This window comes from Nilaparvata lugens, chromosome 14, assembly GCF_014356525.2.
Source record: "Nilaparvata lugens isolate BPH chromosome 14, ASM1435652v1, whole genome shotgun sequence".
NCBI classification, from domain to species: Eukaryota; Metazoa; Arthropoda; class Insecta; order Hemiptera; family Delphacidae; genus Nilaparvata; species Nilaparvata lugens.
In genome coordinates this window covers 19,708,037-19,735,132 of record NC_052517.1, presented here as the reverse complement: position 1 = coordinate 19,735,132, position 27,096 = coordinate 19,708,037, and the positions used below count along the sequence as shown (strand labels likewise).

The window sequence follows — 27,096 nt, the reverse complement described above, 5'->3', positions numbered from 1 at the left end:
ATAGGGAGAGAAAAAATAATTCACTTATACAGATGGTTTTTCTCAAACATCTTTCAAAAAAGCTATCACAACCTCTAAAAAGCATTTGGCAAGTGCAGATATTGGATTTAACAGCACGACTTCGGGTCCATAACTTAAATTACCGTTTTTAGCTATAAGAGACATAAATAAGCTCTTTTTGACGACTCTGCAACGAAATCATGTGATTAATTGGGCGTTTTTAGTTTTATAGGAGCTATAGTTTACTTTGACATCTGTGCAACGAAAAGTGGAGTTATGGCTTCATAAATAAGTTTATGATTTAAATGCCTGATTTAAGATTTAAGTTTATGATTTAAATACGGCCTGATTTTAAATGCCGACTCTGCAACCGGGCATGAATGCATCGTCTTTCACTTTATTTTAATATTTTATTCAGTCCGTATTCATTGATTTACTTGCTACACAAGAGACATCAGTAGCAGAGTTACCAGTATCAGAGCTACCAGTAGCAGAGTTACCAGTATCAGTAGCACAGCTACCAGTATCAGTAGCAGAGTTACCAGTAGCAGTAGCAGAGCTACCAGTATCAGTAGCAGAGTTACCAGTATCAGTAGCAGAGCTACCAGTATCAGTAGCACAGCTACCAGTATCAGTAGCAGAGTTACCAGTAGCAGTAGCACAGCTACCAGTATCAGTAGCAGAGTTACCAGTAGCAGTAGCAGAGCTACCAGTATCAGTAGCAGGGCTACTAGTGGCCTCTCCCTTGGTGAAAAGTTTGAGCGGTCTCTGGAAGCCCTTGCTGTGATGATGTGGGACTCCGAGAACTTCGCACTTGGTGAAGCCTACCTCCGACAACAGGTGCTGACTGAACTTGTGCGGAAACAGCTCTATCGACTTGTAGTTCTGCCACATCTCCGGCTGTAACACAAAACAAATCTTTATTATTGTCATAAACAAACATTGATTACATGGACAAAAGTCAATTGAACATATTATTTATTTATTTATTTATTAGAACAGTCACAAACACGATATTTGGAAAGAGAAACAGGCAATTGCCGAAAACTTCTTCAATTCCTTGATTTTGGCTCATAAATAGTCCAAAGTGAGGTTAAGTTTAAAATTTCTGTTTTCACTAAAGATCAACACTCAGAGAATTCGTATTCGAGATATGATTGATGAATTTTGAATTTCGAAGGGGTTGATAAGAGCCGGAAATAACACTAAACAATCCGAAAGTTTCAATAATATTGGAATAAACTTGAAAATTTTGAGCAGAAAAATCAAAACTACTAACACTGCAACTATTAGCTGATATATGATATATTATACATATACAAAATAAAATATACATAAATTCACACAGCCACATAATCTGAAAACAGACCAGAGTTAAAGCAATTGAGAACAATAATATTATGGATAGGCATTGCAGTTCAACATTTCTTCAAACGAGTAAAATGCTCTCTCCTTAATACTACATACCAAACAAACTAGTTAATCATCTTCAAATTTACAACACACATCTATAATAATATAATAAAGAGAAGAATTGACTTAGGAAATTCACGAATGACACATCATCACGTCTCAACTACTCAACTCATTAATTTGAAATTTTTGCATATCAACTCTCAATTCACCGTGGATGGTTAAAGCCCTATTTTAAGCTATTTTAAGACAAGCTATCCTTGTCTATCGTTCATCAAAGCAGATAGCTCTATCTCTTTCACGCATTGCGATGTTGGCACATCGTTTATCAACAATGTAGAAATTCAACTAATCGACAAAATATTTAATCTCAATCATGAAAATTTATTATTACATCTTGAAAAAATATATTTTCCTCCACCAACTGGCTAAAGTACTTACTTTACTCCCTGAAACATAATACTAAAGTGTCACTTTTTCGCTCTCGGTAGTAAAAAACAGAAAAACTCCCTAGGGAGTAAAAGTGACTCCATTTAAATAACATGGGAAGCATCTCTATTTTAAAAACTTACATTAATATGATAGGTTAGAAGGTCTAAGCTCAGATGAGAAAGCATAAAGAGGTGTCTGTCATTGAGTCAACTGAATTCAATACCACAACCAGAAATTTGACAACTCATGAAATATATGTTTGTATGATATTATATTAATATTAGTAGACGATACAAATTTATACAATTTTTAAAATATCTTATTCTATTCGAAATACCAGCAAACAAGTATTTTTGATCTGCAATTCAAATCTGTACCGCCTGATCTGGAGTCAGCCATTTTTGGTAGACACCCAGCTGATATAATTGTTACAACTTTTGCCGATAGATAGCGCAATCGGCAGTGCCAATCAGACGGCCGGTTTTTAGGTTTTAGATTTTAGGTTATGTTGTTAGGAAACATTGTCACCAATACGTAAGTTATTAGAATGATTTTATTTGCAGTTTCTATAAAAAAATGTAGATGGAGGAAAAATGTTGTGTACATCACGAGTGAAAAATACTTTTTCTCCCTCAGGAAAATTGTTGCCCTCGGCTTCGCCTCGGGCTTCAAACTTTTCCCTCAGGGAGAAAAAGTCGTACTTTTCACTCTAGATATACAAATAACTATTTCTTAGCAAATAAAATATGATAAACTATTTTCAACAATAATGAACAGTTAAATTTATGAGATATACCAGTATGAGCTGTTTGGGTGGCAAGAAGGCTGAGATCTGGCAACCCTTTCCTCCTCCTATCTTCCTACACTGCCATTATAACGTGCACCTCATCACTGTCGGTTACCTGCTAGTCAATAATTATCTGTTGATTGGGGTTTACATTAGTCAAGTTCGTCCAGTTTTCAGTTCATCAAGTTTTCAGTTGGTCAATTTACCAGTTAGTCAACTTTTCAGGTCGTCATATTTTCGGCAATCAAGTTTCCAATATTATTATTTTATTGATTCAATGATACAAAATTATAATGTAAAATAATTTGGGGAGGATCAACAGGCACAGCCCAATACTGTTGGCGTTTCTCCCCCGAATTTCGATTCACTAGAATAGTCCAGAAAAAAATCTGGTGCGGCGCACTCACACAACTTTCCATGCCGTTATGAAAATTGATCACCTGACGCTAGTGTTCCCGCGCATCTCAAGTCTACTATTCAAAGATTTGAGCCAACTGGTGACAGGGCAATAACGCTGGAGACACACGATGTCTGCTATCTCTTCATAGTGAATCATTTAATAGAATCAACAGTTGCCAACAGTTTGCAATAATTGGATAATCACATTTTCTCGAATTTCAAGCTTATTTTCAATTTTAGGTGAAAATGTTACTGAACATTAATTGTAGAGATTCTCATGCTCAATCTTTTCCACTAGAAATTTTTTGTTTAAATTGTTTCTGAATCCTGATAATTGAGAATCTAGAATCAAACTTTGCATAGATGGGGCGGAGCTCCTGAAATTTTTACAGATATGGGATTTGTGGCAGTTTATAGAGCTTATCGATAACTATTCTGGGTATAACTTTAATCAAAATCGTTGGAGCCGTTTTCGAGAAAATCGCGAAAAACCCTGTTTTTGACAACATTTTGGATTGCATTTGATCGAAATTGTTCGTGTCAGATCCTTATAGTGTAAGGACCTTACGTTCCAAATTTCAAGTCATTCCGTTAACTGGGAGATGAGATATCGTGTACACAGACGCACATACACTCATACACACACACACACACATACAGACCAATACCCAAAAACCACTTTTTCGGACTCAGGGGACCTTGAAACGCATAGAAATTTAGAAATTGGGGTACCTAATTTTTTTCGGTAGCAATACTTTCTTTACCTATGGTAATAGGGCAAGGAAAGTAAAAAAGGTTATGTTTTCTTCACTTTATAAAATTTGGTCTAATTTTCTCACCAAACAATTAATTTTGAATTGAGAAAAATTAAGATCCGAATTGATAACAAAATTCCTTCTTCTTGGGACTCAGAACTGTAAAATAAATATTGATTTGAAATATTTTGTTCCGAAAATTAGAACAATCTTCTCCACTAGGTTATATCATAGAGAAACGATAGCATAAGTAGGTATCCCATGGTATAGGGCGTTTATGTCGCAACTTTTACTGTTATCCCAAGCCGATAGTTCATGTAGTTCTTTCCTATGCAGCTGTGTGACGCTGGTAGTCTCTCAAATTGTGCCGTTCATACACTCTCACCCCAACAAAACAGTAAAAATTTACAATAATCGGCTTGAGATAACAGTAAAAGTTGCGACATAAATTCCCTATACCATGGGATATCTACTTACGCTATTGTTTCTCTATGGTTATATGTGATGATATGTCAAGCATATTAGTAAAGTGTTCATTATGCCACCATTTTAGTTGGTCAAGTTGTCAATTGATCTAGTTTTCAGATCGTCAAGTGTTGTACTCACAGTGAGGTTGCGCTTCTTGTTGTAGGAATGCCAGGGCTGAGGCTCCAGCACCAGAGCACCGCCCGGTCGCAGCTGGGCGAATATCCGCCTGAACGCCCTCTTGAGGCCGGCATCACCCCAATTCAGGTGCAGCCACTTTGTCACCGATAGGCAGACGATTGTGTCGAACTGCTGCAGGCACGCATCCAAGCTGAGTCGAGCGTCCGAGTCTAGGACGTAGTTGCCCTGAAAACAAACATACAATCAAAAATTAAACGGTGAAGAGAGAGAGATTGATTGATTGAGTACTTTATTTATGTAGATTACAATATATACTGGCTTATACACTTGTATACAATACAGCAAAATTATATATGAATTTACATAATATAGACTAAGAAAATAATTATTGAGCTGTAAATAATATGAAAAAGCAATTTGTAATATAATAACTATAGATAATTATGTTATGCATCTACATAAATTGGCGGAGCTTTGGACATATCAATGTCCATTCTCCGGAAAGAATATTAAAAATATCCTCCCCACTAACTCTCTACCAAGAAGAGAGAGAGAGATTGATTGATTGAGTACTTTATTTATGTAGATTACAATATATACTGACTTATACACTTATATACAACAGCTTACTATACAGCAAAATTATAGATGAATTTACATAATATAGACTAAGAAAATGATTATTGAACTGTATATGATGGGAAAAAAGCAATTTGGAATAACTATAGATAATATTGTTATGCATCAACATAAGTAGACTTGGCGGAGCTTTGGACATATCAATGTCCATTCTTCGAAAAGAATATTCAAAATATCCTTTCCACTAACTCTCTACCAAAAAGAGTGAGTGAGTGAGAGAGACTTGTTAGTCCAAATTGAGTGATTTTTCTGATCTGAGAGTGGAGAAAAGATTTTATGTTTGCAGCTTCATAACTCACCCTGTATTGTAGCGAAACGTCGCATATTATAGCACAACACTTGTTAGGTCAACCTCTATCCATAGCCCAGATATCAACCAAATCTGGGAGATGAGCATTTTTCATGAGATCCAAGAATAATAATAATAATCCATCATGGATTTTTGTAAAGTTATCAAAAATTAAAATCGCTCAAACTCTCTCAGGAATGATAGTAGTTGACGAGAGGAACAATATGATGTCATCACATTGGCCAAATTCACTACTATTCTTCAGTTATAAGCATTTGAAGATTAGTGATTTCTCTGATCTGTGAGTGAAGGTAAGATTTTATGTTCGAGTGAAACACTGTGAGTGGAGCAAAGATTTTGCATTTTAGTGAATAACTCACCCTGTATTATATTATTTGAAATTATCAAAATAAAACACGTTGCGGTATATGAGAGTGGTCACATCAGCGATAGTTGCTCAACGAAATGAAACACATTGCGGTTTATGAGAGTGGGCACATCAGCGATAGTTGCTCAACGAAATGAAACACATTGAGGCATATGAGAATGGTCACATCAGCGATAGTTGCTCAACGAAATGAAACAGATTGTGTTATATGAGAGTGGTCACATCAGCGATAGTTGCTCAACGAAATGAAACACATTGCAGTATATGAGAATGGTCACATCAGCGATAGTTGCTCAACGAAATTAAACACATTGCGGCATATGAGAGTGGGCACATCAGCAATAGTTGCTCAACGAAATGAAACACATTGCGGCATATGAGAATGGTCACATCAGCGATAGTTGCTCAACGAAATGTAACACATTGCGGCATATAAGAATGGTCACATCAGCGATAGTTGCTCAACGAAATGAAACACATTGCGGCATATGAGAGTGGGCACATCAGCGATAGTTGTTCAACGAAATGAAACACATTGCGGTATATGAGAATGGTCACATCAGCAATAGTTGCTCAACGAAATAAAACAGATTGTGTTATATGAGAGTGGTCACATCAGCGATAGTTGCTCAACGAAATGTAACACATTGTGTTATATGAGAATGGTCACATCAGCGATAGTTGCTCAACGAAATGAAACACATTGCGGCATATGAGAATGGTCACATCAGCGATAGTTGCTCAACGAATGAAACACATTGCGGTATATGAGACTGTTCACATCAGCGATAGTTGCTCAACGAAATGAAACACATTGCGGTATATGAGAATGGTCACATCAGCGATAGTGCTCAACGAAATGAAACACATTGCGGTATATGAGAATGGTCACATCAGTAATAGTTGCTCAACGAAATGAAACACGTTGCGGTTTATGAGAATGGTCACATCAGTAATAGTTGCTCAACGAAATGAAACACATTGCGGTATATGAGACTGTTCACATCAGCGATAGTTGCTCAACGAAATGAAACACATTGTGTTATATATGAGTAGTCACATCAGCGATAGTTGCTCAACGACTTTAATGGCCCATACATGCTCATGGGTAAGGCGACTTCTGCTTCAGCTAGTCAAGAATTCAGTCTGTCAAGGTTTGTTAGGAGGGCTCACCTGTACAAATGACACATTATGGGGAAAGACGGTCTTGTCAGTGGTGGCGTCGAGTGGGCCGTACATCTTGGCCATTGCCCTGGGGAAGGGCAACTTCTGATTTTTGTCAAAGCTCACATAGTGCTTCACGTTGCGTTTTGCCGCCTCTATCTGCAATCAAACATGAAATACATTGTGTTATATGAGAGTGTTCATATCAGCGATAGTTGCTGGACGAAATTTGACACATTTTGTTATACCAGAGTGTTCACAAAGACAATAGTTGCTCAACGAAATTAGACACATTGTGTTATATGAGCGTGTTCACATAAGTGATAGTTGCTCAACGAAATAAAACACATTGGGCCATATGAATAAAGTTGAGCATTTGCTCATTCTTCTAAAATATGGAGCATTTGCTTCATTTTATATGAATAAACGTCAGCAAAACCTTTTGCTCATGCTCATCAAAAAAATAGTTTGAGCATTTGCTCAACTTTTGAAGCAAATGCTTCAAAAAAGGTGAGTCTAGTCTAGAGCAGCTTATCACCTTTTGCTCATAGTAGAATGGCTCAACTAATTCGTATGAGGAAGAGGAAACTATACCAGATACTATCACAACCAATAGTGTAGAGCTATAAAACTCTTTTTAGATTCAACCATGATATATATCACCATTATTCCTACAAAAGAATAAATACAAAAGCTACCTGTTATAAAGATAGCCATCACAAAATAGGAAATAGGCATTTAAGAATATGAGAGTGTAGACGATTATAAGAAGGTTATTGATATAAGAATATGCAGAAGATTATTATAGAGATGACATTTTTTCACGCTATTATTTCAATTCTAAACTCAACTAACCTAAAACTGTATTCATAAATATAGAAAACAGAGCAGACGATGCAAACACAAGCGGTGCCCCCTGTTTGCATATTTAGCGCTTCCGTGAGCTATAAATACAAATTAAGACTACAAAAGCGAATCAGCTAATGAAAAATCTTTAAAATAAGCATTTGCTCCAGAGTTCAGGAGCATAAGGTAAGAGTATAAGGTAAAGCTTATTCATATCAAAATGAGCAAATGATTTTGCTTCTACCTTTTGCTCATGAGCAAAACCTTATGCTCAATGCTTTTGCTAATGAGCATTTGCTCTGGTTTTATTCATATGGGCCATTGTGTTTAAGAGAGTGTTCACATCAGCGGTAGTTGCTGAGATATAGAATGTGTAGATTTATATGAGAAAGGTCACATCAGCGATAGTTGCTCGACGAAATTGATTTATTTATTTACGATACAAATGACACTGATGTAATAACATTAATCGATGAAATAATAAGATAATAGGCCTACTTATGCTTATTTTCTTCCAAATTTATATGATGATGACACAGTCCAATAGTTAGCTCAGCTGATAAGAATATACAACATTGTGTTATATGAGACTGTTCACATAGGAGGTAGTTGATCAAAGAAATAAAACACATTGAGTTATATGTGAGTGGTCACATCAGCGATAGTTGCTCAACGAAATAAAGCACCTTGCGGTATATGAGTGTTCACATCAGCAATAGTTGCTCAACGAAATGAAACACATTATGTTATTTGAGAGTGGTCACATCAGCGATAGTTGCTCAACGAAATAAAATACATTATGTTATAGCATAATGTTCCTTACAGCGATAGTTGCTCAACGAAATTGAACACATTTCATTATATAAGAGTTTTCACACCTACGATAGCCTAGAACCTCAAAGAAATAGAATACATTTGTTATATGAGACTGTTTACATCAGAAATAGTTGCTCAACGAAATTGAACACATTGTGGTATATAAGAGTGTTCATACCTGCGATAGAATACATTATGTTATATGAGAGTGTTCACATCAGCGATAGTTGCTCAACGAAATTGAACACATTGTTATATAAGATTAATTAATTATTGATCTATTTTATTTCCTTTGCCAGGTTTGAAGAGACCTATGTCAAACATCAAATTACAAAAATACAAGAGTGGTCACATAGGCGATAGTTGCTCTACGAAATGAAACACATTGTGGTATATAAGAGTGTTCATACCTGCGATAGAATACATTGTGTTATATGAGAGTGTTCACATCAGCGATAGTTGCTGGACGAAATTGAACACATTGTTATATAAGATTGATTAATTATTGATTTATTTTATTTCCTTTGCCAGGTTTGAAGAGACCAATACAAACATCAAATTACAAAAATACAAGAGTGGTCACAAAGGCGATAGTTGCTCTACGAAATGAAACACATTGTGGTATATAAGAGTGTTCATACCTGCGATAGAATACATTATGTTATATGAGAGTGTTCACATCAGCGATAGTTGCTCAACGAAATTGAACACATTGTTATATAAGATTAATTAATTATTGATCTATTTTATTTCCTTTGCCAGGTTTGAAGAGACCTATGTCAAACATCAAATTACAAAAATACAAGAGTGGTCACAAAGGCGATAGTTGCTCTACGAAATGAAACACATTGTGGTATATAAGAGTGTTCATACCTGCGATAGAATACATTGTGTTATATGGGAGTGTTCACATCAGCGATAGTTGCTCAACGAAATTGAACAAATTGTTATATAAGATTGATTATATATTATTGATTTATTTTATTTCCTTTGCCAGGTTTGAAGAGACCTATGTCAAACATCAAATTACAAAAATACAAGAGTGGTCACATAGGCGATAGTTGCTCTACGAAATGAAACACATTGTGTTATATAGGAGAATTCAAACCAGCGATAGTTGCTCAACGAAATAAAATATATAGTGTTATATGAGAGTGTCCAGTGACACTGACCAGTTGCCGATCGATGTCGATGCCAATGACCGAGCGAGGTGCAGCCTCCTTGGCGAGTGCCAGCGTGACATGGCCCACATTACAGCCAATGTCCAACACATCCTTGCCTTCGAACAGGTCGCGGCGTCGCAACAGCACCCTCAGCCGAGGGTCCACACCTCCCGACGACGAAGGCGTCCTGTATCCGTAATACCTAAACAACAATTCATTCATTTATTGTACAAAACAATAGACAATCATCATCTATCTTTTTCTTTTGTCCTATTACCATAGGTAAGGAAAGTATTGCTTTCCGATAAAAATTAAGGTACCCCAATTTCTAAATTTCTATACGTTTCAAGGTCCCCTGAGTCCAAAAAACTGGTTTTTGGGTATTAATCTGTGTGTGTGTGTGTGTGTGTGTGTGTGTGTGTGTGTGTGTGTGTGTGTGTGTGTGTGTGTGTGTGTGTGTGTGTGTGTGTGTATGAGTGTATGTGCGTCTGTGTACACGATATCTCATCTCCCAATTAACGGAATGACTTGAAATTTGGAACTTAAGGTCCTTTCACTATAAGGATCCGACACTAACAATTTCGATCAAATGCAATTCAAGATGGCGGCTAAAATGGCAAAAATGTTGTCAAAAACAGGGTTTTTCGTGATTTTCTCGGAAACGGCTCCAACGATTTTGATCAAATTGATACCTAAAAAAGTCATCGATAAGCTCTATCAACTGCCACAAGTCCCATATCTGTAAAAATTTCAGGAGCTCCGCCCCATCAATGCAGATAGATTCCCAATTATCGGTCTTCAGATACAATTGAAACAAAGAAAATCAAGTGGAGTAGATTGAGCATGAAAATCTCTACAATTAATGTTCAGTAACATTTTCACCTAAAATTGAAAATAAGCTTTAAATTCGAGAAAATGTGATTATTCAATTGCAAATTATTGTTGATTCTATTAAATCATTCACTATGAAGAGATAGCAGACCTCATGTGTGTCTCCAGCGTTATTGCCCTGTCACCAGCTGGCTCAAATATTTGAATAGTAGACTTGAGATGCGCGGGAACACTAGTGTCAGTGATCAATTTTCATAACGGCAAGGAAAGTTGTATGAGTGCGCCACACCAGATTTTTTGATATAATATAACTAGCTGGCCCGGCGAACTTCGTACCGCCAAATAGTTTAATGTGTCTCATGACAGACTTTAGCTGGATGCACACCTGAGGAGGCGCGATGCGACATTCTATTTATATGGATACTTCTCCAACTGCAAAATAAATGATTTACTAAAAATCAATCAATTCTGAACACTGAAGACAACACAATTATTCGAAACAAGGCAATGTGTTTAGAGCATGTAAGTCTTTAACCTGAGGCCGCACTGCTAGAAGATTACACACAGAAGTCATTTTGTTTTTAGTCGGGGCGTTTAGAATAAAATACATGGGTGGTTATGGAGCAGCACACACTCTTGCCTACTATCTACCGACGGCTGTTGGATGACGAAATGATTAAAACAGCTGATTTTTCTTTCTGTGTGTGGCCAGCTCACAAATCTACTCCCATAAGGATTACATGTAAACTTTGAAGGACCGTAGGAAAGGGTCCTGAAGTCGGATTATAAATTTGATAGGCCATCAACCTGGTCCTGAACATAACGAGCACAACTAAAAAAATCTGGTGTGGCGCACTCACACAACTTTCCTTGCCGTTATGAGAATTGATCACCTTACGCTAGTGTTCCCGCGCATCTCAAGTCTACTATTCAAAGATTTGAGCCAGCTGGTGACAGGGCAATAACGCTGGAGACACACATGAGGTCTGCTATCTCTTCATAGTGAATGATTTAATAGAATCAACAATAATTTGCAATTGAATAATCACATTTTCTCGAATTTAAAGCTTATTTTCAATTTTAGGTGAAAATGTTACTGAACATTAATTGTAGAGATTTTCATGCTCAATCTACTCCACTTGAGTTTTTTGACTCAGGGGACCTTGAAACGTATAGAAATTTAGAAATTGGGGTACCTTAATTTTTTTCGGAAAGCAATACTTTCCTTACCTATGGTAATAGGGCAAGCAAAGTAAAAATCATCAAATTCGGTGCACACATAAAAAAGTTATTGAATGTCAAAATTTGAGGCTCGATTTTTATTTCTATAGATTATGAAAGTGGTCATAGGGTGATATTATCACTGACCTATTATAGTTGCCGTATCTAAACCGTGCGTTGCTCTCCTTGAAGTTGGGCGTCCTCTGGTTCTGAGGGGGCCTGAACCTGTGATGATGATGATGATGATGATGACTCTTGTCTCCCCACGCCCCCGGCTGCGGTATCGCCGGGCTCACAATCTTATCTTTAGAGTCTTTGCGACACTTTTTGAAACTGCCACCACCCACCGATGACGTCACCGATTTAGAATTTTTGAAATTCCCGCCACCCGCTGATGGCGTCACAGGTTTCGAATTTTTCCCGCCAACTTCATTCACAGGTTTCGCAAATGACGTCACTTCTGCTGATGACGTCACTGTATCGGTAGAATTCATTGTCGATGACGTCACTGGTTTCTCGGCATTTGGTGTGGTTGGGTTGGTAGACGTGGATTGTTGGTGGTCAGTGGTGCCAACGTTGTCTGAAATAAATTTAAAAAATATAATTATACATGTGATTCAAGACATCCCGGATAACTGGGGCATATAGCATGAGAAAATACAAGCATAGAGGAAAGATAGGATAAGAAGGTATCCCATGGTATAGGTCGTCCATGTTGCAAATTTCTAGCCGATTACTGTCGACTACTGTGTTGTTGGAGTGAGAGTGTAAGAATAGTGTTTAATTGTGATTAATTGCAAAGTAATGCAAACAGGTATATACGGCACTAGTAGAATCCCTAATGCGATATGGTTTAATAGTTTGGGGTGGGACTTTCGATACCCATATTAAAAACCTTTTTCTAATACAAAAATTCATCATAAAGACAATTTTAAAGAAACCTAGAACTTATGATAGTAAGATTTTGTTCAGTGAATTTGATGTTAAAACTATACGACAGTTATATCTTAGTTGCATAACAAATTACAGTTTTAAATACGAGCATAATTTCCCTCCAGCCGATGACATAAATTATAATCTTAGACCTAATACAATAAGAAAATATGAAATATATAACACCAACTCAGCTCTTCTTAGAAGGCAACTTTACTACATTAGCAGTAAATTCATAAATATACTAGAAAGTGAATTTCCACTTAATAATTTCCGAAATAATAAACACAGAAAAAGAGCCATAGAGGCATGGCTAAACTTGAATTATTTCCAATCGTTGACATTTATACAATAATCAACTTTATATTATAAATTATATTTTCGAACACTTCATACGCTAGATTCAAGTTTATATATTACATCCCTGATTAAGCTGATTTACGACTCACACTGGCGCACAAGGAATCTTCCTTTTGCCGGTGTTTTTGCCTCACCTACTGTACTTATGCATGTGATCATAAATTGAATCTTCATTTTAAAACTATTGTTTGTAATGTAAAGGATATCATTTCGTTATTATATCTAATTAAATAAATGCATGTATCTTGGTTTAAGTGCAGTATCATATACTTATATTTATTTTTTTGTATTTTGTTTTTGGCAAATAAAATTCATTCATTCATTCATTCAAAAAATGAGAATTTGAAAATAATAAAAATTGTGATGTGAAGTAAATTCGCTCCAATTCTAGAGTTATAAGCATTTGAAGATGAGTGATTTCTGTGATCTGTGAGTGGAGGGAATATTTTATGTTTGAGTGGATAACCCACCCTGTATTGTAGCGGAACGTCTCATATTATGGCATGACACGAGTTAGGTCAACCTCTATCCATAGCCCGAATATTAACCTTATTTTGAACTCATATAAATCAAAATTTGGAGTATTGAAGGGTTTCCCCATTGCCCCGTTTTCGCTCTTCCAATATCATTTTAATGACAAATAATTATGTACTATCTAATGGGTAAATTAATAAATAATAAATTCTCCAAACTCTGCACGGTTTATAGAATCCAAAACTGTAACTACAGTGAGGTGTCCACGTTATAATGACAGTGGAGAAACATAGGAGAACAGTGTTTGTTGCCGATTCTCTGTCTTGCCACTGCCTTATAAAGAGGATAGCTGAGTCTTGAGTGGTAGACTAATGAATTTTTTTTCATTTTCATAGCTGATACCGGTTTATCTGATGTAATATCAACTGTTCAATATTGTTAAAAAATATTTATTTATTTATTCATTTATTAGAACAGTCACAAACACGATATTTGGAAAGAGAAACAGGCAATTGCCCAAAACTTCTTCAATTCCTTGATTTTGGCACATAAATAGTCCAAAGTGAGGTTAAGTTTAAAATTTCTGTTTTCACCATAGATTAACACTCAGAGAATACATATTCGAGATATGACTGACGAATTTTGAATTTTGAAGGGTTGATAAGAGCCGGAAATAACACTAAACAATCCGAAAGTTTCAATAACATTGAAATAAACTTGAAAATTTTGAGCAGAAAAATTAAAACTACTATCACTGCAACTATCAGCTGAATATCAATGTTATATTCTATTCGTCAAGAACATATATCTTTTGAAAATTTAATAATAAATTTCCATAATTGAGATCAACTATTTTGTTAGTTAATCATATTTCTACATTGTAGAAGAACGATGTGGGAACAGTGCGGAGGTGGTAGAAGATAGCGCTATCTGCTTTGTGGAATGATAGACAAGGATACCAACACCAATGTTAATCAATTACTGCCATTATAACGTGGACCTCACTATAGAACCAGAACAACCACAACATGATACAGTATCAACACAATATGATACAGTATCATCTCAACTTGATACACAACACTATGATTTGATACATTCGCTATCTGCTTTGTGGAATGATAGACAAGGATACCAACACCAATGTTAATCAAATACTGCCATTATAACGTGGACCTCACTATAGGACAAGAACAAACACAGCATGATACAGTATCAACACAATATGATACAGTATCATCTCAACTTGATACACAAACTATAATTTGAAACATTTGCTATCTGCTTTGTAGAATGATAGACAAGGATAGCAACACCAATGTTAATCAATGACTGCCATTATAACGTGGACCTCACTATACATATATTGTAGCAACTGACCAGAGCTGTCCTTCTCCTTGGCCAACTCCAACGGTTTCAGGTTGGCTCTTCGCCTACTCATGCTGGCCTGCTCCACGTTTGCATGTTTAGCCTCAGACGTTGAGGTGGGTTCCGAACCACCATCCACAGCTTCCACGCCTCCACTACCCACTGCTGCAGCCGATCTAAAATTATACAATTAATCACAAAATTATTCACAAAACATTATATATAATCAATATGTTGGGAGTGTAAGAGTGTAAGAAGGGCACAGTATGAGAGACTACCAGCGTCACATAGCTTCACCAAAAACAACTACTAGGACTATCGGCTTCAGTTAACACTCACATTTGCAACATAGACACCCTATACACTGTCTATTATTAGTGTGTTGTTGGGAGTGTAAGAGTGTAAGAAGGGCACAGTATGAGAGACTACCAGCGTCACATAGCTTCACCAAAAACAACTACTAGGACTATCGGCTTCAGTTAACACTCACATTTGCACATAGACACCCTATACACTGTCTATTATTAGTGTGTTGTTGGAGTGTAAGAGTGTAAGAAGGGCACAGTATGAGAGACTACCAGCGTCACATAGCTTCACCAAAAACAACTACTAGGACTATCGGCTTCAGTTAACACTCACATTTGCAACATAGACACCCTATACACTGTCTATTATTAGTGTGTTGTGGGAGTGTAAGAGTGTAGAAGGGCACAGTATGAGAGACTACCAGCGTCACATAGCTTCACCAAAAACAACTACTAGGACTATCGGCTTCAGTTAACACTCACATTTGCAACATAGACACCCTATACACTGTCTATTATTAGTGTGTTGTTGGGAGTGTAAGAGTGTAAGAATGTAAGAAGGGCACAGTATGAGAGACTACCAGCGTCACATAGCTTCACCAAAAACAACTACTAGGACTATCGGCTTCAGTTAACACTCACATTTGCAACATAGACACCCTATACACTGTCTATTATTAGTGTGTTGTTGGGAGTGTAAGAGTGTAAGAAGGGCACAGTATGAGAGACTACCAGCGTCACATAGCTTCACCAAAAACAACTACTAGGACTATCGGCTTCAGTTAACACTCACATTTGCAACATAGACACCCTATACACTGTCTATTATTAGTGTGTTGTTGGGAGTGTAAGAGTGTAGAAGGGCACAGTATGAGAGACTACCAGCGTCACATAGCTTCACAAAAACAACTACTAGGACTATCGGCTTCAGTTAACACTCACATTTGCAACATAGACACCCTATACACTGTCTATTATTAGTGTGTTGTTGGGAGTGTAAGAGTGTAAGAAGGGCACAGTATGAGAGACTACCAGCGTCACATAGCTTCACCAAAAAAACTACTAGGACTATCGGCTTCAGTTAACACTCACATTTGCAACATAGACACCCTATACACTGTCTATTATTAGTGTGTTGTTGGGAGTGTAAGAGTGTAAGAAGGGCACAGTATGAGAGACTACCAGCGTCACATAGCTTCACCAAAAACAACTACTAGGACTATCGGCTTCAGTTAACACTCACATTTGCAACATAACGCTCCTTTACCATTGCGTATTGAATTGAACAAATCTTTATTCATAAACATGTACAGGTACATTAGGAACAGCGTCAATATACAAACAACATAAACATAAAATGTAGTAGAAGAGTAAGTCTTAAACCTCCTATATAAATAAACAAAAATCGATAATTAACAATCACAAACGCACAGTGCTATCTGCAAACTCCTGCAGGGAGTACAGACACTATGATATTAAAAACTCCTTGAGTTTTATACTTAATTTTTTAATGTTCTATTGCCTGTAATTCTAAAGGCAGCATTGTGAAGTATTTCCTTCCCATGTAGTGCGTCTTTTTCTTGAAAAATTCTAACCTATGTCTTTCCGTTATCCTCCCAAATCTAGTATTGTACCCATGAGTTTCATTCCGTAGCTCTTCTACAGGGTAATTCCTAACATACATGATTACATCAAATACATATTGTCCGTAAACTGTAAGAATGCCAAGCTGCGAAAAAAACAGTTTTACAGAGTCCATTCTTTTTAGATTCATCATTATTCTGAGTGCTTTTTTCTGTTGAATGAGAATTCTATCAAGATTGCTTTTGGTCGTGGCTCCGTAGATGCATAAACCATAGGCCAGATGGGAGTGTACCAGTGAATGATAAAGCGTTTCCATGGTTGGAAGACTGCATTTATTTGACATTTGTCTTAAAGCATACAGCCCAGGGGAGATTTTTTTGACTACCTGACAAACATGACTATTCCAGGATAAATTTGTGTCGATTTCTAAACCCAGGAATCGTGTACCGTTTACTAATTCCAACATTTCATTATTAATAAGGACATTTGGGCAAATTTCATTTTTTCTCTGATTCGTCGAAAATGAAATTACGACTGACTTCCCCCCATTTAGAAGAAGGTTCCTGTCATTGAGAAATTTATTCATAAGAGAAAGGTCAGTTGCGGATGTCTCTTCTACACTTTGCAATGTATTACCTGAGAAGATGACATTAGCGTCATCTGCATAGACACAAAGTAGCTTGCTCTTGGAAAACTCTAAGCAACCCCTTTATGTAACAGATAAATAACAGCGGGCCCAATATTGTCCCCTGAGGCACACCATAATTCAAATGTCCAATGTTGGAGCGATATTTGTTTTTGTAGCGCAGCGTTTCAGTTTCATCTATATGTTCAATCTCTACGAATTGCTGCCTATCTTTCAAATAGGAGGAGAACCAAGTACGCTCCTTTCCGTTCACTCCCAGGATGTTCAATGAGTCTATCAACATATCATGCCTCACACTGTCGAAAGCGCGGCTCATATCTAAGAACGTACCTATAGTTTTATCTCCCCTGTCTATAGCACTGATGATAGAATCGATGAAATCCACTCCGGCTGTTACCGTGGATTTCCCGATCGGAAGCCATGCTGCTCCTAGTGTGTTGTTGGGAGTGTAAGAAGGGCACAGTATGAGAGACTACCAGCGTCACATAGCTTCACCAAAAACAACTACTAGGACTATCGGCTTCAGTTAACACTCACATTTGCAACATAGACACCCTATACACTGTCTATTATTAGTGTGTTGTTGGGAGTGTAAGAGTGTAAGATGGGCACAGTATGAGAGACTACCAGCGTCACATAGCTTCACCAAAAACAACTACTAGGAGTATCGGCTTCAGTTAACACTCACATTTGCAACATAACGGTCCTTTACCATGGCATATCACCATAAATGATACAGTATCAAACATGTTACGGTATCACCACTGTATGATACAGTATCAGCACAATATGATAGAGATGAACAATAATATGTAATCACATTGGCGAAATTCGTTCCTATTCTTGAGTTATAAGCATTTGAAGATGAGTGATTTCTCTGATCTGTGAATGGAGGGAAGATTTTATGTTTGCAGCTTCATAACTCACCCTGTATTGTAGCGAAACGTCTCATATTAAAGCACAACACTTGTTAGGTCAATAGCTTGTTAGGTCTCTAACAAGTCAATACTTGTTAGGTTTCTATCCATAGCCCTAATATAAATCAAATCTAGGAGATTTGCATTTTTCATCATGGACTTTTGCAAAATTATCAAAAATTAAAATCGCTCATACTCTCAGGAATGATAGTACTTAACGAGAGGAACAATAATTATATGTCATCAAATTAGCGAAATCTGAATCTGGTAGAATCACCGCACATGATACAGTATCACCACACATGATACAGTATCAACACGATATGATACAGTATCACCACACATGATACAGTATCACCACACATGATACAGTATCACCACACATGATACAGTATCAACACGATATGATACAGTATCACCGCACATGATACAGTACCACAACACATGATACAGTATCAACACGATATGATACAGTATCACCACACATGATACAGTATCAATACACATGATACAGTATCACCACACATGATACAGTATCACCACACATGATACAGTATCACCACACATGATACTGTATCACCACACATGATACAGTATCACCGCACATGATACAGTATCACCGCATATGATACAGTATCACCACACATGATACAGTATCAACACGATATGATACAGTATCACCACACATGATACAGTATCAATACACATGATACAGTATCACCACACATGATACAGTATCACCACACATGATACAGTATCACCACACATGATACAGTATCAACACGATATGATACAAAACACTGAACTCACCCTGCCTCATCGCTGGCCGAGAAGCTCTTGGTGTGGCGCCGTTTGCGTTTGTAGTGTCGGCCGCCGCCGCCGCCGCCGGGCCCCTTGAGCGGTGACACGAGCAGCGAGTTGCGGTAGTCGGCGTAGTCATCGTCTTCGGTGGCCGCCATCAGGTTGAGTGGGTCGTTGATGTTGGGCGGGATGATCACCTCCACCTCCACTTTGCGCGTCGGCAGCGGAGATGACTTCGGCGTAACTGCGTTCATCGCCCTGCCAACAAATCACATTCATCTATAATCTGTCAATGATATAATAGAGGAAAGAACTGGCTTATACACGTAGGGGATAGGAAATTCACGTCATTCGATCCGTCCGATGCGTGCCGTCCGTCCGATGAAGATCTATGTGCGCCTACCTTAAAAGTTATCATTGTCTCTAATTTATTTATTTATTCATTTTATTGACAATTACAAACCATAATTATAATAAATATAATATGATTGGGAGAAGACAACAGGCATAGCCCAAAACTGTCTTCTCCCAATTTTTTACAAATAAAAGTTTCAAAAAAGAATAAGGTTAAGATTTCACTTTCACTTCAAAAAGTCCAATTTCCACTCCAAAACTAATGACTAAACTAAAAATTTAGAATTTTGATATTTAAAAACTGATAAAAAACAAAAATATTTCACTCAAATCTCTATAAATTGGAAATTTGAAACTTATTATTTTATTTTCAATATTATTATTACAAATTGAACTCACCAACATCAATGAAGTGTTTTTCAAATTAAATTCAAATAACAAAACCTAATGCTACAAGTAGGAATAGTATTTGCTAATGTGTAGAATACACCGACGGACAACAACGATATTGGCCTCGAGTCATAAGTGAGAACTCGCTAACGCTCGTTCAATTACAATTTAGCAGACCCTGGACAAATCCAACAGAATTAGCAGTACCTGTATTTTCAAGTACATATCCTATTATATTAAGCGAACAATTTCTGTATTTTATATATATTTATATCTGGTTATTCATGTTCAACGGATCTCGAAAGCGGCTCTAACGATTTTCACGAAATTTGGAAGATAGTAAGTCTATTGTATAAAAATTCGATTGCACTGGGTCTCATCCTTGGGGAAACTCGCTGAACGACATTAAGGGCCGGTTTCCGAGCTCGGGATTTGGCTAAGGTCGCAGTCATTGTCATAGTCACGTTTGAATTAAATTTCAAAAAACTAGAAAATTAAACACAAAATAAAATATAGAGAAAATAGTTTAAAGTTTCAGCTATTTTGATTTCAAATCAAATCAAATAATTTATTTGCCATGCAATAAATACATATTCAAAACATAATAAAAGAAAATACATAATTTTATAATCAAATGTATAAAATAATTAAAATGAAAATTAAGCATGAATAATACCAAAATCATAATTAGATTCTCAATGGCAATCCGGCATCACCAGCAAAAGGAATCAAGCCTTGCCCGCTGGTGAGAGTTGCAATCAGCTAGTTACATTGGTTGTTTCCTAGTTTTATACAATAATAGAGAAAAAAATAATAATCCACGCTTTAAAATATGATTTGAAAAAATTTGATTATGCCTTCATAATCTATTAATTTTCAATTATGACAATTATTTGAAAATGTTTAATTTCGTCAAGGTAAAAAGTTTTCAATTATAGAAATGAGAAAATAAAAACTACGACTACTGTTATAAAAACTGCGACTACGCCCCGTTTTGGAAAGCCAATTTTCTGACTCTAGCTGTTTAAAGTCCAGAACTTAGGTGAATCCCGAGCTCGGAAACCGGCCCTAAAAGGATAATTCATCCTTTGCTGAAACAGCTGTGGATAGAAAAAAATCTGGTGTGGCGCACTCACACAACTTTCCTTGCCGTTATGAGAAATTGATCACCTGACGCTAGTGTTCCCGCGCATCTAAAGTCTATTCAAAGATCTAAGCCAGCTGGTGACAGGACATTATAACGCTGGAGATACACGAAGTCTTCTATCTCTTCATAGTGAATGATTTAATAGAATCAACAGTTGCCAATAGTTTGCAATTGAAATAATAACATTTTCTCGAATTTCGAGCTTATTTTCAATTTTAGGTGAAAATGTTACTGAACATTAATTGTAGAGATTTTCATACTCAATCTTTTCCACTCGAAGTTTTTTGTTTAAACTGTATCTGGAGCCTGATAATTGGAAATCTGAAATCAAAATTTTCCTAGATGGGGCGGAGCTCCTGAAATTTTTACAGATATGGGACTTGTGGTAGTTGATACAGCTTAACAATGACTATTCATGGTATGAATTTGATCAAAATCATTGGAGCCGTTTCCGAGAAAATCACGAAAAACCCTGTTTTTGACAACATTTTCGCCATTTTAGCCGCCATCTTGAATTGCATTTGATCGAAATTGTTCGTGTCGGATCCTTATAGGGGAAGGACCTTAAGTTCCAAATTTCAAGTCATTCCGTTAATTGGGAGATGAGATATCGTGTACACAGACGCACATACACTCATACACACACACACACACATACAGACCAATACCCCAAAAACCAGTTTTTTGGACTCAGGGGACCTCGAAACGTATAGAAATTTACAAATTTACATACCTTAATTTTTTTCGGAAAGCAATACTTTCCTTACCAATGGTAATAGGGCAAGGAAAGTAAAAAGTGAGTATGTGAAAAATCATAATATCGCATCCCCGCAATTCATAAGCTGTGAATTGCTTACGTATAGCCAGCTGTGAAATATAAACACGATCATTTTAGAGAATTGTGTTCTGTTTATCAATAAATGGAAATAACGAGCGAAGCTCGGTGTCCCGATATTACTGCCATTATAACGTGGACCTCACTATAGGCTTAAAATTTACCAAACTCTGAATAAATTATTGTAAATTGAAAATTATTATCATCATCATCCATGATGGACTAGGCTTGTAAAGCCTGTTCCGGTGTCCACCGCTTCCTCGGTCTTCCGACGTCTCTTTTCCCATCCAACTGTTTTTTACTAGTAGTTCTGTGAGCAGTAGACCTCGCGCTCAGTACATTTTCAAGATGTTCGATGTTTTTGAACGGGTAGTATTATAGTCCACTACACTATGATGAATAATTCTAAAGTATTTCCTTCCCCCCATTTCTCCCTTACCTTTTTCCCTCATTACTTCTCTTCTCTTCTTTGCCTGCCTATTACATGGGAAACCATATTTGGCTAGGTATCTTCCTCTCTTTTTTTCCTTTCTCCAACACACCCAACCACAAAGCCCATGGTTTTTTTATATTTGTAACATTTTATTGTGTTTTATTTGTTTCATAATTCTTTGTAATTTTGTTTTGTCTTGTTTTGTGTGTTTTTAATAATGATTTTCACGGTAATATTGGCGTTCAAAGGAGACTCCTTTTCCTTTTGTATTATCCTTAAAATTCAAAATTTCAAAAAACTGTATGTATACGTCGACACGAAATTCAAAAAGGAACATATCTGTTAAGGTTCATTATTTATTTATTTTATTTATTTATTTACAATGCAAATGACACTAATGTAATTGAAAGATGAAATAATAAGGTAATCCTTGTGCTATTTCTCTTCCTAATTTTCAAGTGACAAAGTCCAAGATAAGGTTAGAATTTCACGTGTACAGTTTTTATAAAATTTTAGACCAAAATAAACATTAAAACTATAAATTTTGAATTCAGATGGCTTGAATTGATAAATTAATTAGAAATATTCCACTCAATTGCCACTTATAACGAATAATATTGAGTTATTTAAGAAAATTTGGAACCATTCAAGAAACACAAACTTTGTAAACACTGAAGCTCAGCTGACATTTTTGAAATGACATTAAAATCAATTGCTGCGTTTCGCTGTAAATGCGGAACGTAAACAAAAATATAAACATAAAGAGAAATGCAAAACCGTCGACTTGAATCTTAGACCTCACTTCGCTCGGTCAATTATCAATATTTTTGAAAATGATGATTCATTAATAAATAATCACTCACCGATTGATATCCTCATCCAGCAAACTGTTGAGATTGAGCGGATCGCAAATATTTCCGCCCAACAGGAACTTGGTGGGGGGCACCATGTGATCCTTTTTCCGCCGCTTGTACGCGGCAAACATCTTCCCTCCTCCTCCTTCTCCTCCTTTCCTGAATCCTCCTCCACCCCCGCTCCATCACCTCCACCTCCTCCTCCTCCTCCGCCGCTGAAACTTTGGCTGCGTTTGCGGCTGTTGTTGTTATTGTTGTTGTGGTGGTGATGATGATGATGATGATGTTGTTGATGATGGTTATGATTTCCTCCTCCTCCTCCTTTTATAGCTCCTCCTCCTCCGGGTTTGCCTTTCTCTTTGTTGCCTGGAATTGAATAATAATAATAATAATAATTTATTTTTGTCAAAGAACAATTACGAAATTGCATTAGACAATGTCAGAGAATTTAAAAAAAACATTACATTAATAATTTGGTTGGAGAATTAAATAGAATTACATAGGCCTATATAAATGTTTATTTCCCAAAAAAACTAAAACTACAACATCAATTACAGAAAATATTAGATAAATTACAATTACATACAATAGTTAGTTACAAAAAATTCGTATAATGTGTCCTCTACTTGTTTAGTGCTTTCTGTGTGGAAATTGACCTACTCCCAACGAGCTAAATATACATAGAGCGGCTGTTGGTGTGCTTACAGCGCTCTCAATGTGTTACACGGCAGCCATGACAGACAGAGGCAACAAGAGCCTCTGCCACTGCAGGAATAGGTGTGTTTTTGTGAATTAAATTGATTTATATGACTAATTATTATCATTGTAACCGGTGACGGTATTTTTAACCCCACAACACATCTGACATCATTTCTTTAACTGGTGATATATTTGTCTCTATTGAGTTCATCTTCCAAAATATGAAATATATAAGAATACATGTGGGTCGATAGTCATTCTTGCAGACTATACCACCGCTGCGCACCAATGTAAACGGAGGGGGGTTGTTTCTTCTCTTCTATAATATTTGCTAAAGTTTACTGCTATCAATTCATCTACCGGTATTTGAATCCTCGATTGGTTGGGAGCTTCTAGTGGATTCGTTCATTAAAATGCACAGATTATCATCATTATCTAATTGTCACCTATTTTAGCAACTAGTAACTACGAGCCAGGAACTTCAATGAAAAATACTAATAAAATTCAACTTCGGGTTTATTGAACTCTAAATAGGTAGAACGAATTAATAGTCAGGTAACTTGTCAAATTTTCAAACAGAACAAAGTGATTCAGCAATTGATTCACAAAAAATATATTCAATTATTCCAATCTACACATTTTGGGAACCTGCTAACTTGCTGCATTTAAATTTGGGCCTCGGTCATTCTATGAAATTAAATTTTGAGCTTAATAAGAAAAACAGCAAAAGTTTGGCACTCACCATTTTAACAATATTCAAACTTGGACTCTTCAGAAACACTCACATATGATTTAATAAAACTCACTATACTTGAACTCACACGCACAAATAATTTTCTGATTCTACTCCTACTAACTGTATAAAATTTGGTTTCCTATTCATCTAGATAAAAATTACTGATAACTAAAAACTTAACATTGTCCCTCTGAATGGGAAATGGGCCCATTCAGAGGACCGAGGCTAGCACACCGTTACATGTTTTCCCAGTTACGTCTCAATTCGAACAGTGGCCTTTTCACTAAAAATTATTCCCCCTCCACGAGCGTTGAGCATAACTTCCAGTGGAAAAGCCAAAGCTGCAAAAAGGTCAATGCTCGTACAATTTTCAAATACAGTGGCTTTTTCGACATGAAATTGAAACTGCAATTGGAAAATGCACGAAAATTGCTTTAATTTTGACAACTGAGCAACAAGTTGGCAAATTCAAACAAGACAGTTGTCACACTAAAAACGCAGGGTTCAGTTCAACAAACAGTAAAATCAAAGTTCATTTCAGTTCAAAAACCTGAAAAATAATATAAGATACACACAAAAAAAACTACAATACTACCCTCTCAATATTCACACTATTACATCATTATGATATTTATGATGATGATGATGATGGTATTGCAAACTTGACTGTAATGAACTATAGACATCAGCTTTATATTATATGATCATGTTAGGCCGGTATTAGATAGTAATAGTAATAGACGGTAACATGAAAAAAAAGATAAAAATATGATTTTTCCTCCACCTACTGTCTAAAGTACTTACTTTACTCCCTGAAACATAATACTAAAGTGTCACTTTTTCGCCCTCGGTAGTAAAAAACAGAAAAACTCCCTAGGGAGGAAAAGTGACTCCATTTAAATAACATGGGAAGCATCTCTATTTCAAAAACTCACATTGTAATAGGTTAGAAGGTCTAAGCTCAGATGAGAAAGCGTAATAGAGGTGTATGTCATTGAGTCAACTGAATTCAATACCACAACAAGAAATTTGATACACTCATGAAATATATGTTTGTAGGCCTATGATATTATATTCTTAATATTAGTAGACGATAAAAATTTATACAATTTTAAAAATATTTTATTCTATTCAAAATACCAGCCAACAAATGTTTTTGATCTGCAATTCAAATCTGAAACGCGGTATCTGGAGTCAGCCATTTTTGGTAGCCGCTCAGCTGATATAATTGTTACAACTTTAGCCGATAGATAGCGCAATCGGCAGTGCCAATCAGCCGACCGGTTTTTAGGTTTTAGATTTTAGGTTATGTTGTTAGGAAATATTGTCACCAATACGTAAGTTATTAAAATGATTTTATTTGCAGTTTCTATAAAAAAAGTAGATGAAGGAAAAATGTTGTGTACATCACGAGCGAAAAATACTTTTTCTCCCTTAGGAAAATTGTTGCCCTCGGCTTTGCCTCGGGCTTCAAACTTTTTCCCACAGGGAGAAAAAGTTGTACTTTTCACTCTAGATATACAAATAACTATTGTACAACTTATTTTATATGATCTGCATATGACAGAAATATTACCGGCTCTAGTTTGTTATTTTTTTGACTATCATACTTTGCCTTCTTGTTTTTAACTTAGGGATATGTAGATAAGTAACGTAAGCTGGTATCAAAGAAACGTCTTCATGAACTAGTATTTCGAATTCCTTACTCAAAATAACATGAAAAATAATCCAATCTCTAAAATCATAATTTTGTAGTTACGGTATGGCATTTCAACTTAGTAGAGCACTAGTACGGCTAAGCAGTATTAACACTAAGCTACGTTAATTTCACCAAGGCTCCAAGTAACTTTTTTTGTATCATATTCCATGTATAATATAGTGTGTTGAATAAATCGATATCTTATACTTTGTTGAATAAATCGATATCTTATACTGTGTTATCGATATACTGTGTTGAATAAATCGATATCTTATATTAAGAAGTCGCTACGCTCGTTCAGTGTTACCAACCTAGATTATTGGTGTTGGCAGAATTGAAGCGACGCTGCTGCTGCTGTAAGCGTCCCGACTGGCGTCTACCTTTTGGCGCAGACTGTACCGCCGGTTTGAGGTCCACTTTCGGCACAGACTGTACCGTCGGCTCAAGGTCCACTTTCGGCGGCGACTGTAGGTCGGCTGACATTCTGTCCACAACAAGAACTGAAATATTTAAAAATTGAATTAAATTGAGATTCAAGGATTAAAATTCAAGAACATTAGTTAATGTTTAAAAATTAAAGAATATTAAAAAACTGAATTAAATCAAGTTTTTATGATTAACACCTTCCGGTAGTCGCGCCCTACTCAATCACACGAGCAGTCGCGTGTTGTATTTTTTACAACATCCAATTTTCCAAGTGTTATGTACTCTGTTTACTGTCAAAACATATCAATTGTATAAAATTACTTTTTCCATCTTCTTAGATTATTTTACGCCTATAAAAATTTGGATGATTACCATTTCATAGCCCA

General features: G+C 36.3%; 1 protein-coding gene across 1 annotated transcript; it reads right to left on the bottom strand.

Moving 5' to 3' along the window:
* Positions 1-23,472, bottom strand: LOC111056751 (7SK snRNA methylphosphate capping enzyme). Its single transcript, XM_039441005.1, has 8 exons — positions 23,160-23,472; positions 19,147-19,395; positions 14,897-15,060; positions 11,897-12,329; positions 9,707-9,899; positions 6,882-7,031; positions 4,393-4,617; positions 1-900 (listed from the first exon to the last, which is right to left on the bottom strand). The coding sequence occupies exons 1-8, from the start codon at positions 23,279-23,281 to the stop codon at positions 415-417; spliced, it is 2,022 nt and encodes a 673-aa protein (XP_039296939.1). The 5' UTR covers positions 23,282-23,472; the 3' UTR covers positions 1-414.
* Positions 23,473-27,096: the final 3,624 nt, after the last annotated feature.

What these genes read in the sequence shown, in the direction of transcription:
- LOC111056751 (XM_039441005.1), bottom strand. Translation starts at nt 23,281, where the DNA reads ATGTTTGCCGCGTACAAGCGGCGGAAAAAGGATCACATGGTGCCCCCC. An exon ending in CAAGGAGAAGGACAGCTCTG is followed by an intron (nt 12,330 to 14,896) that starts GTCAGTTGCTAC and finishes AATTTATTTCAG; the next exon opens with ACAACGTTGGCACCACTGAC. An exon ending in AGATACGGCAACTATAATAG is followed by an intron (nt 9,900 to 11,896) that starts GTCAGTGATAAT and finishes ATTGTTGTTTAG; the next exon opens with GTATTACGGATACAGGACGC.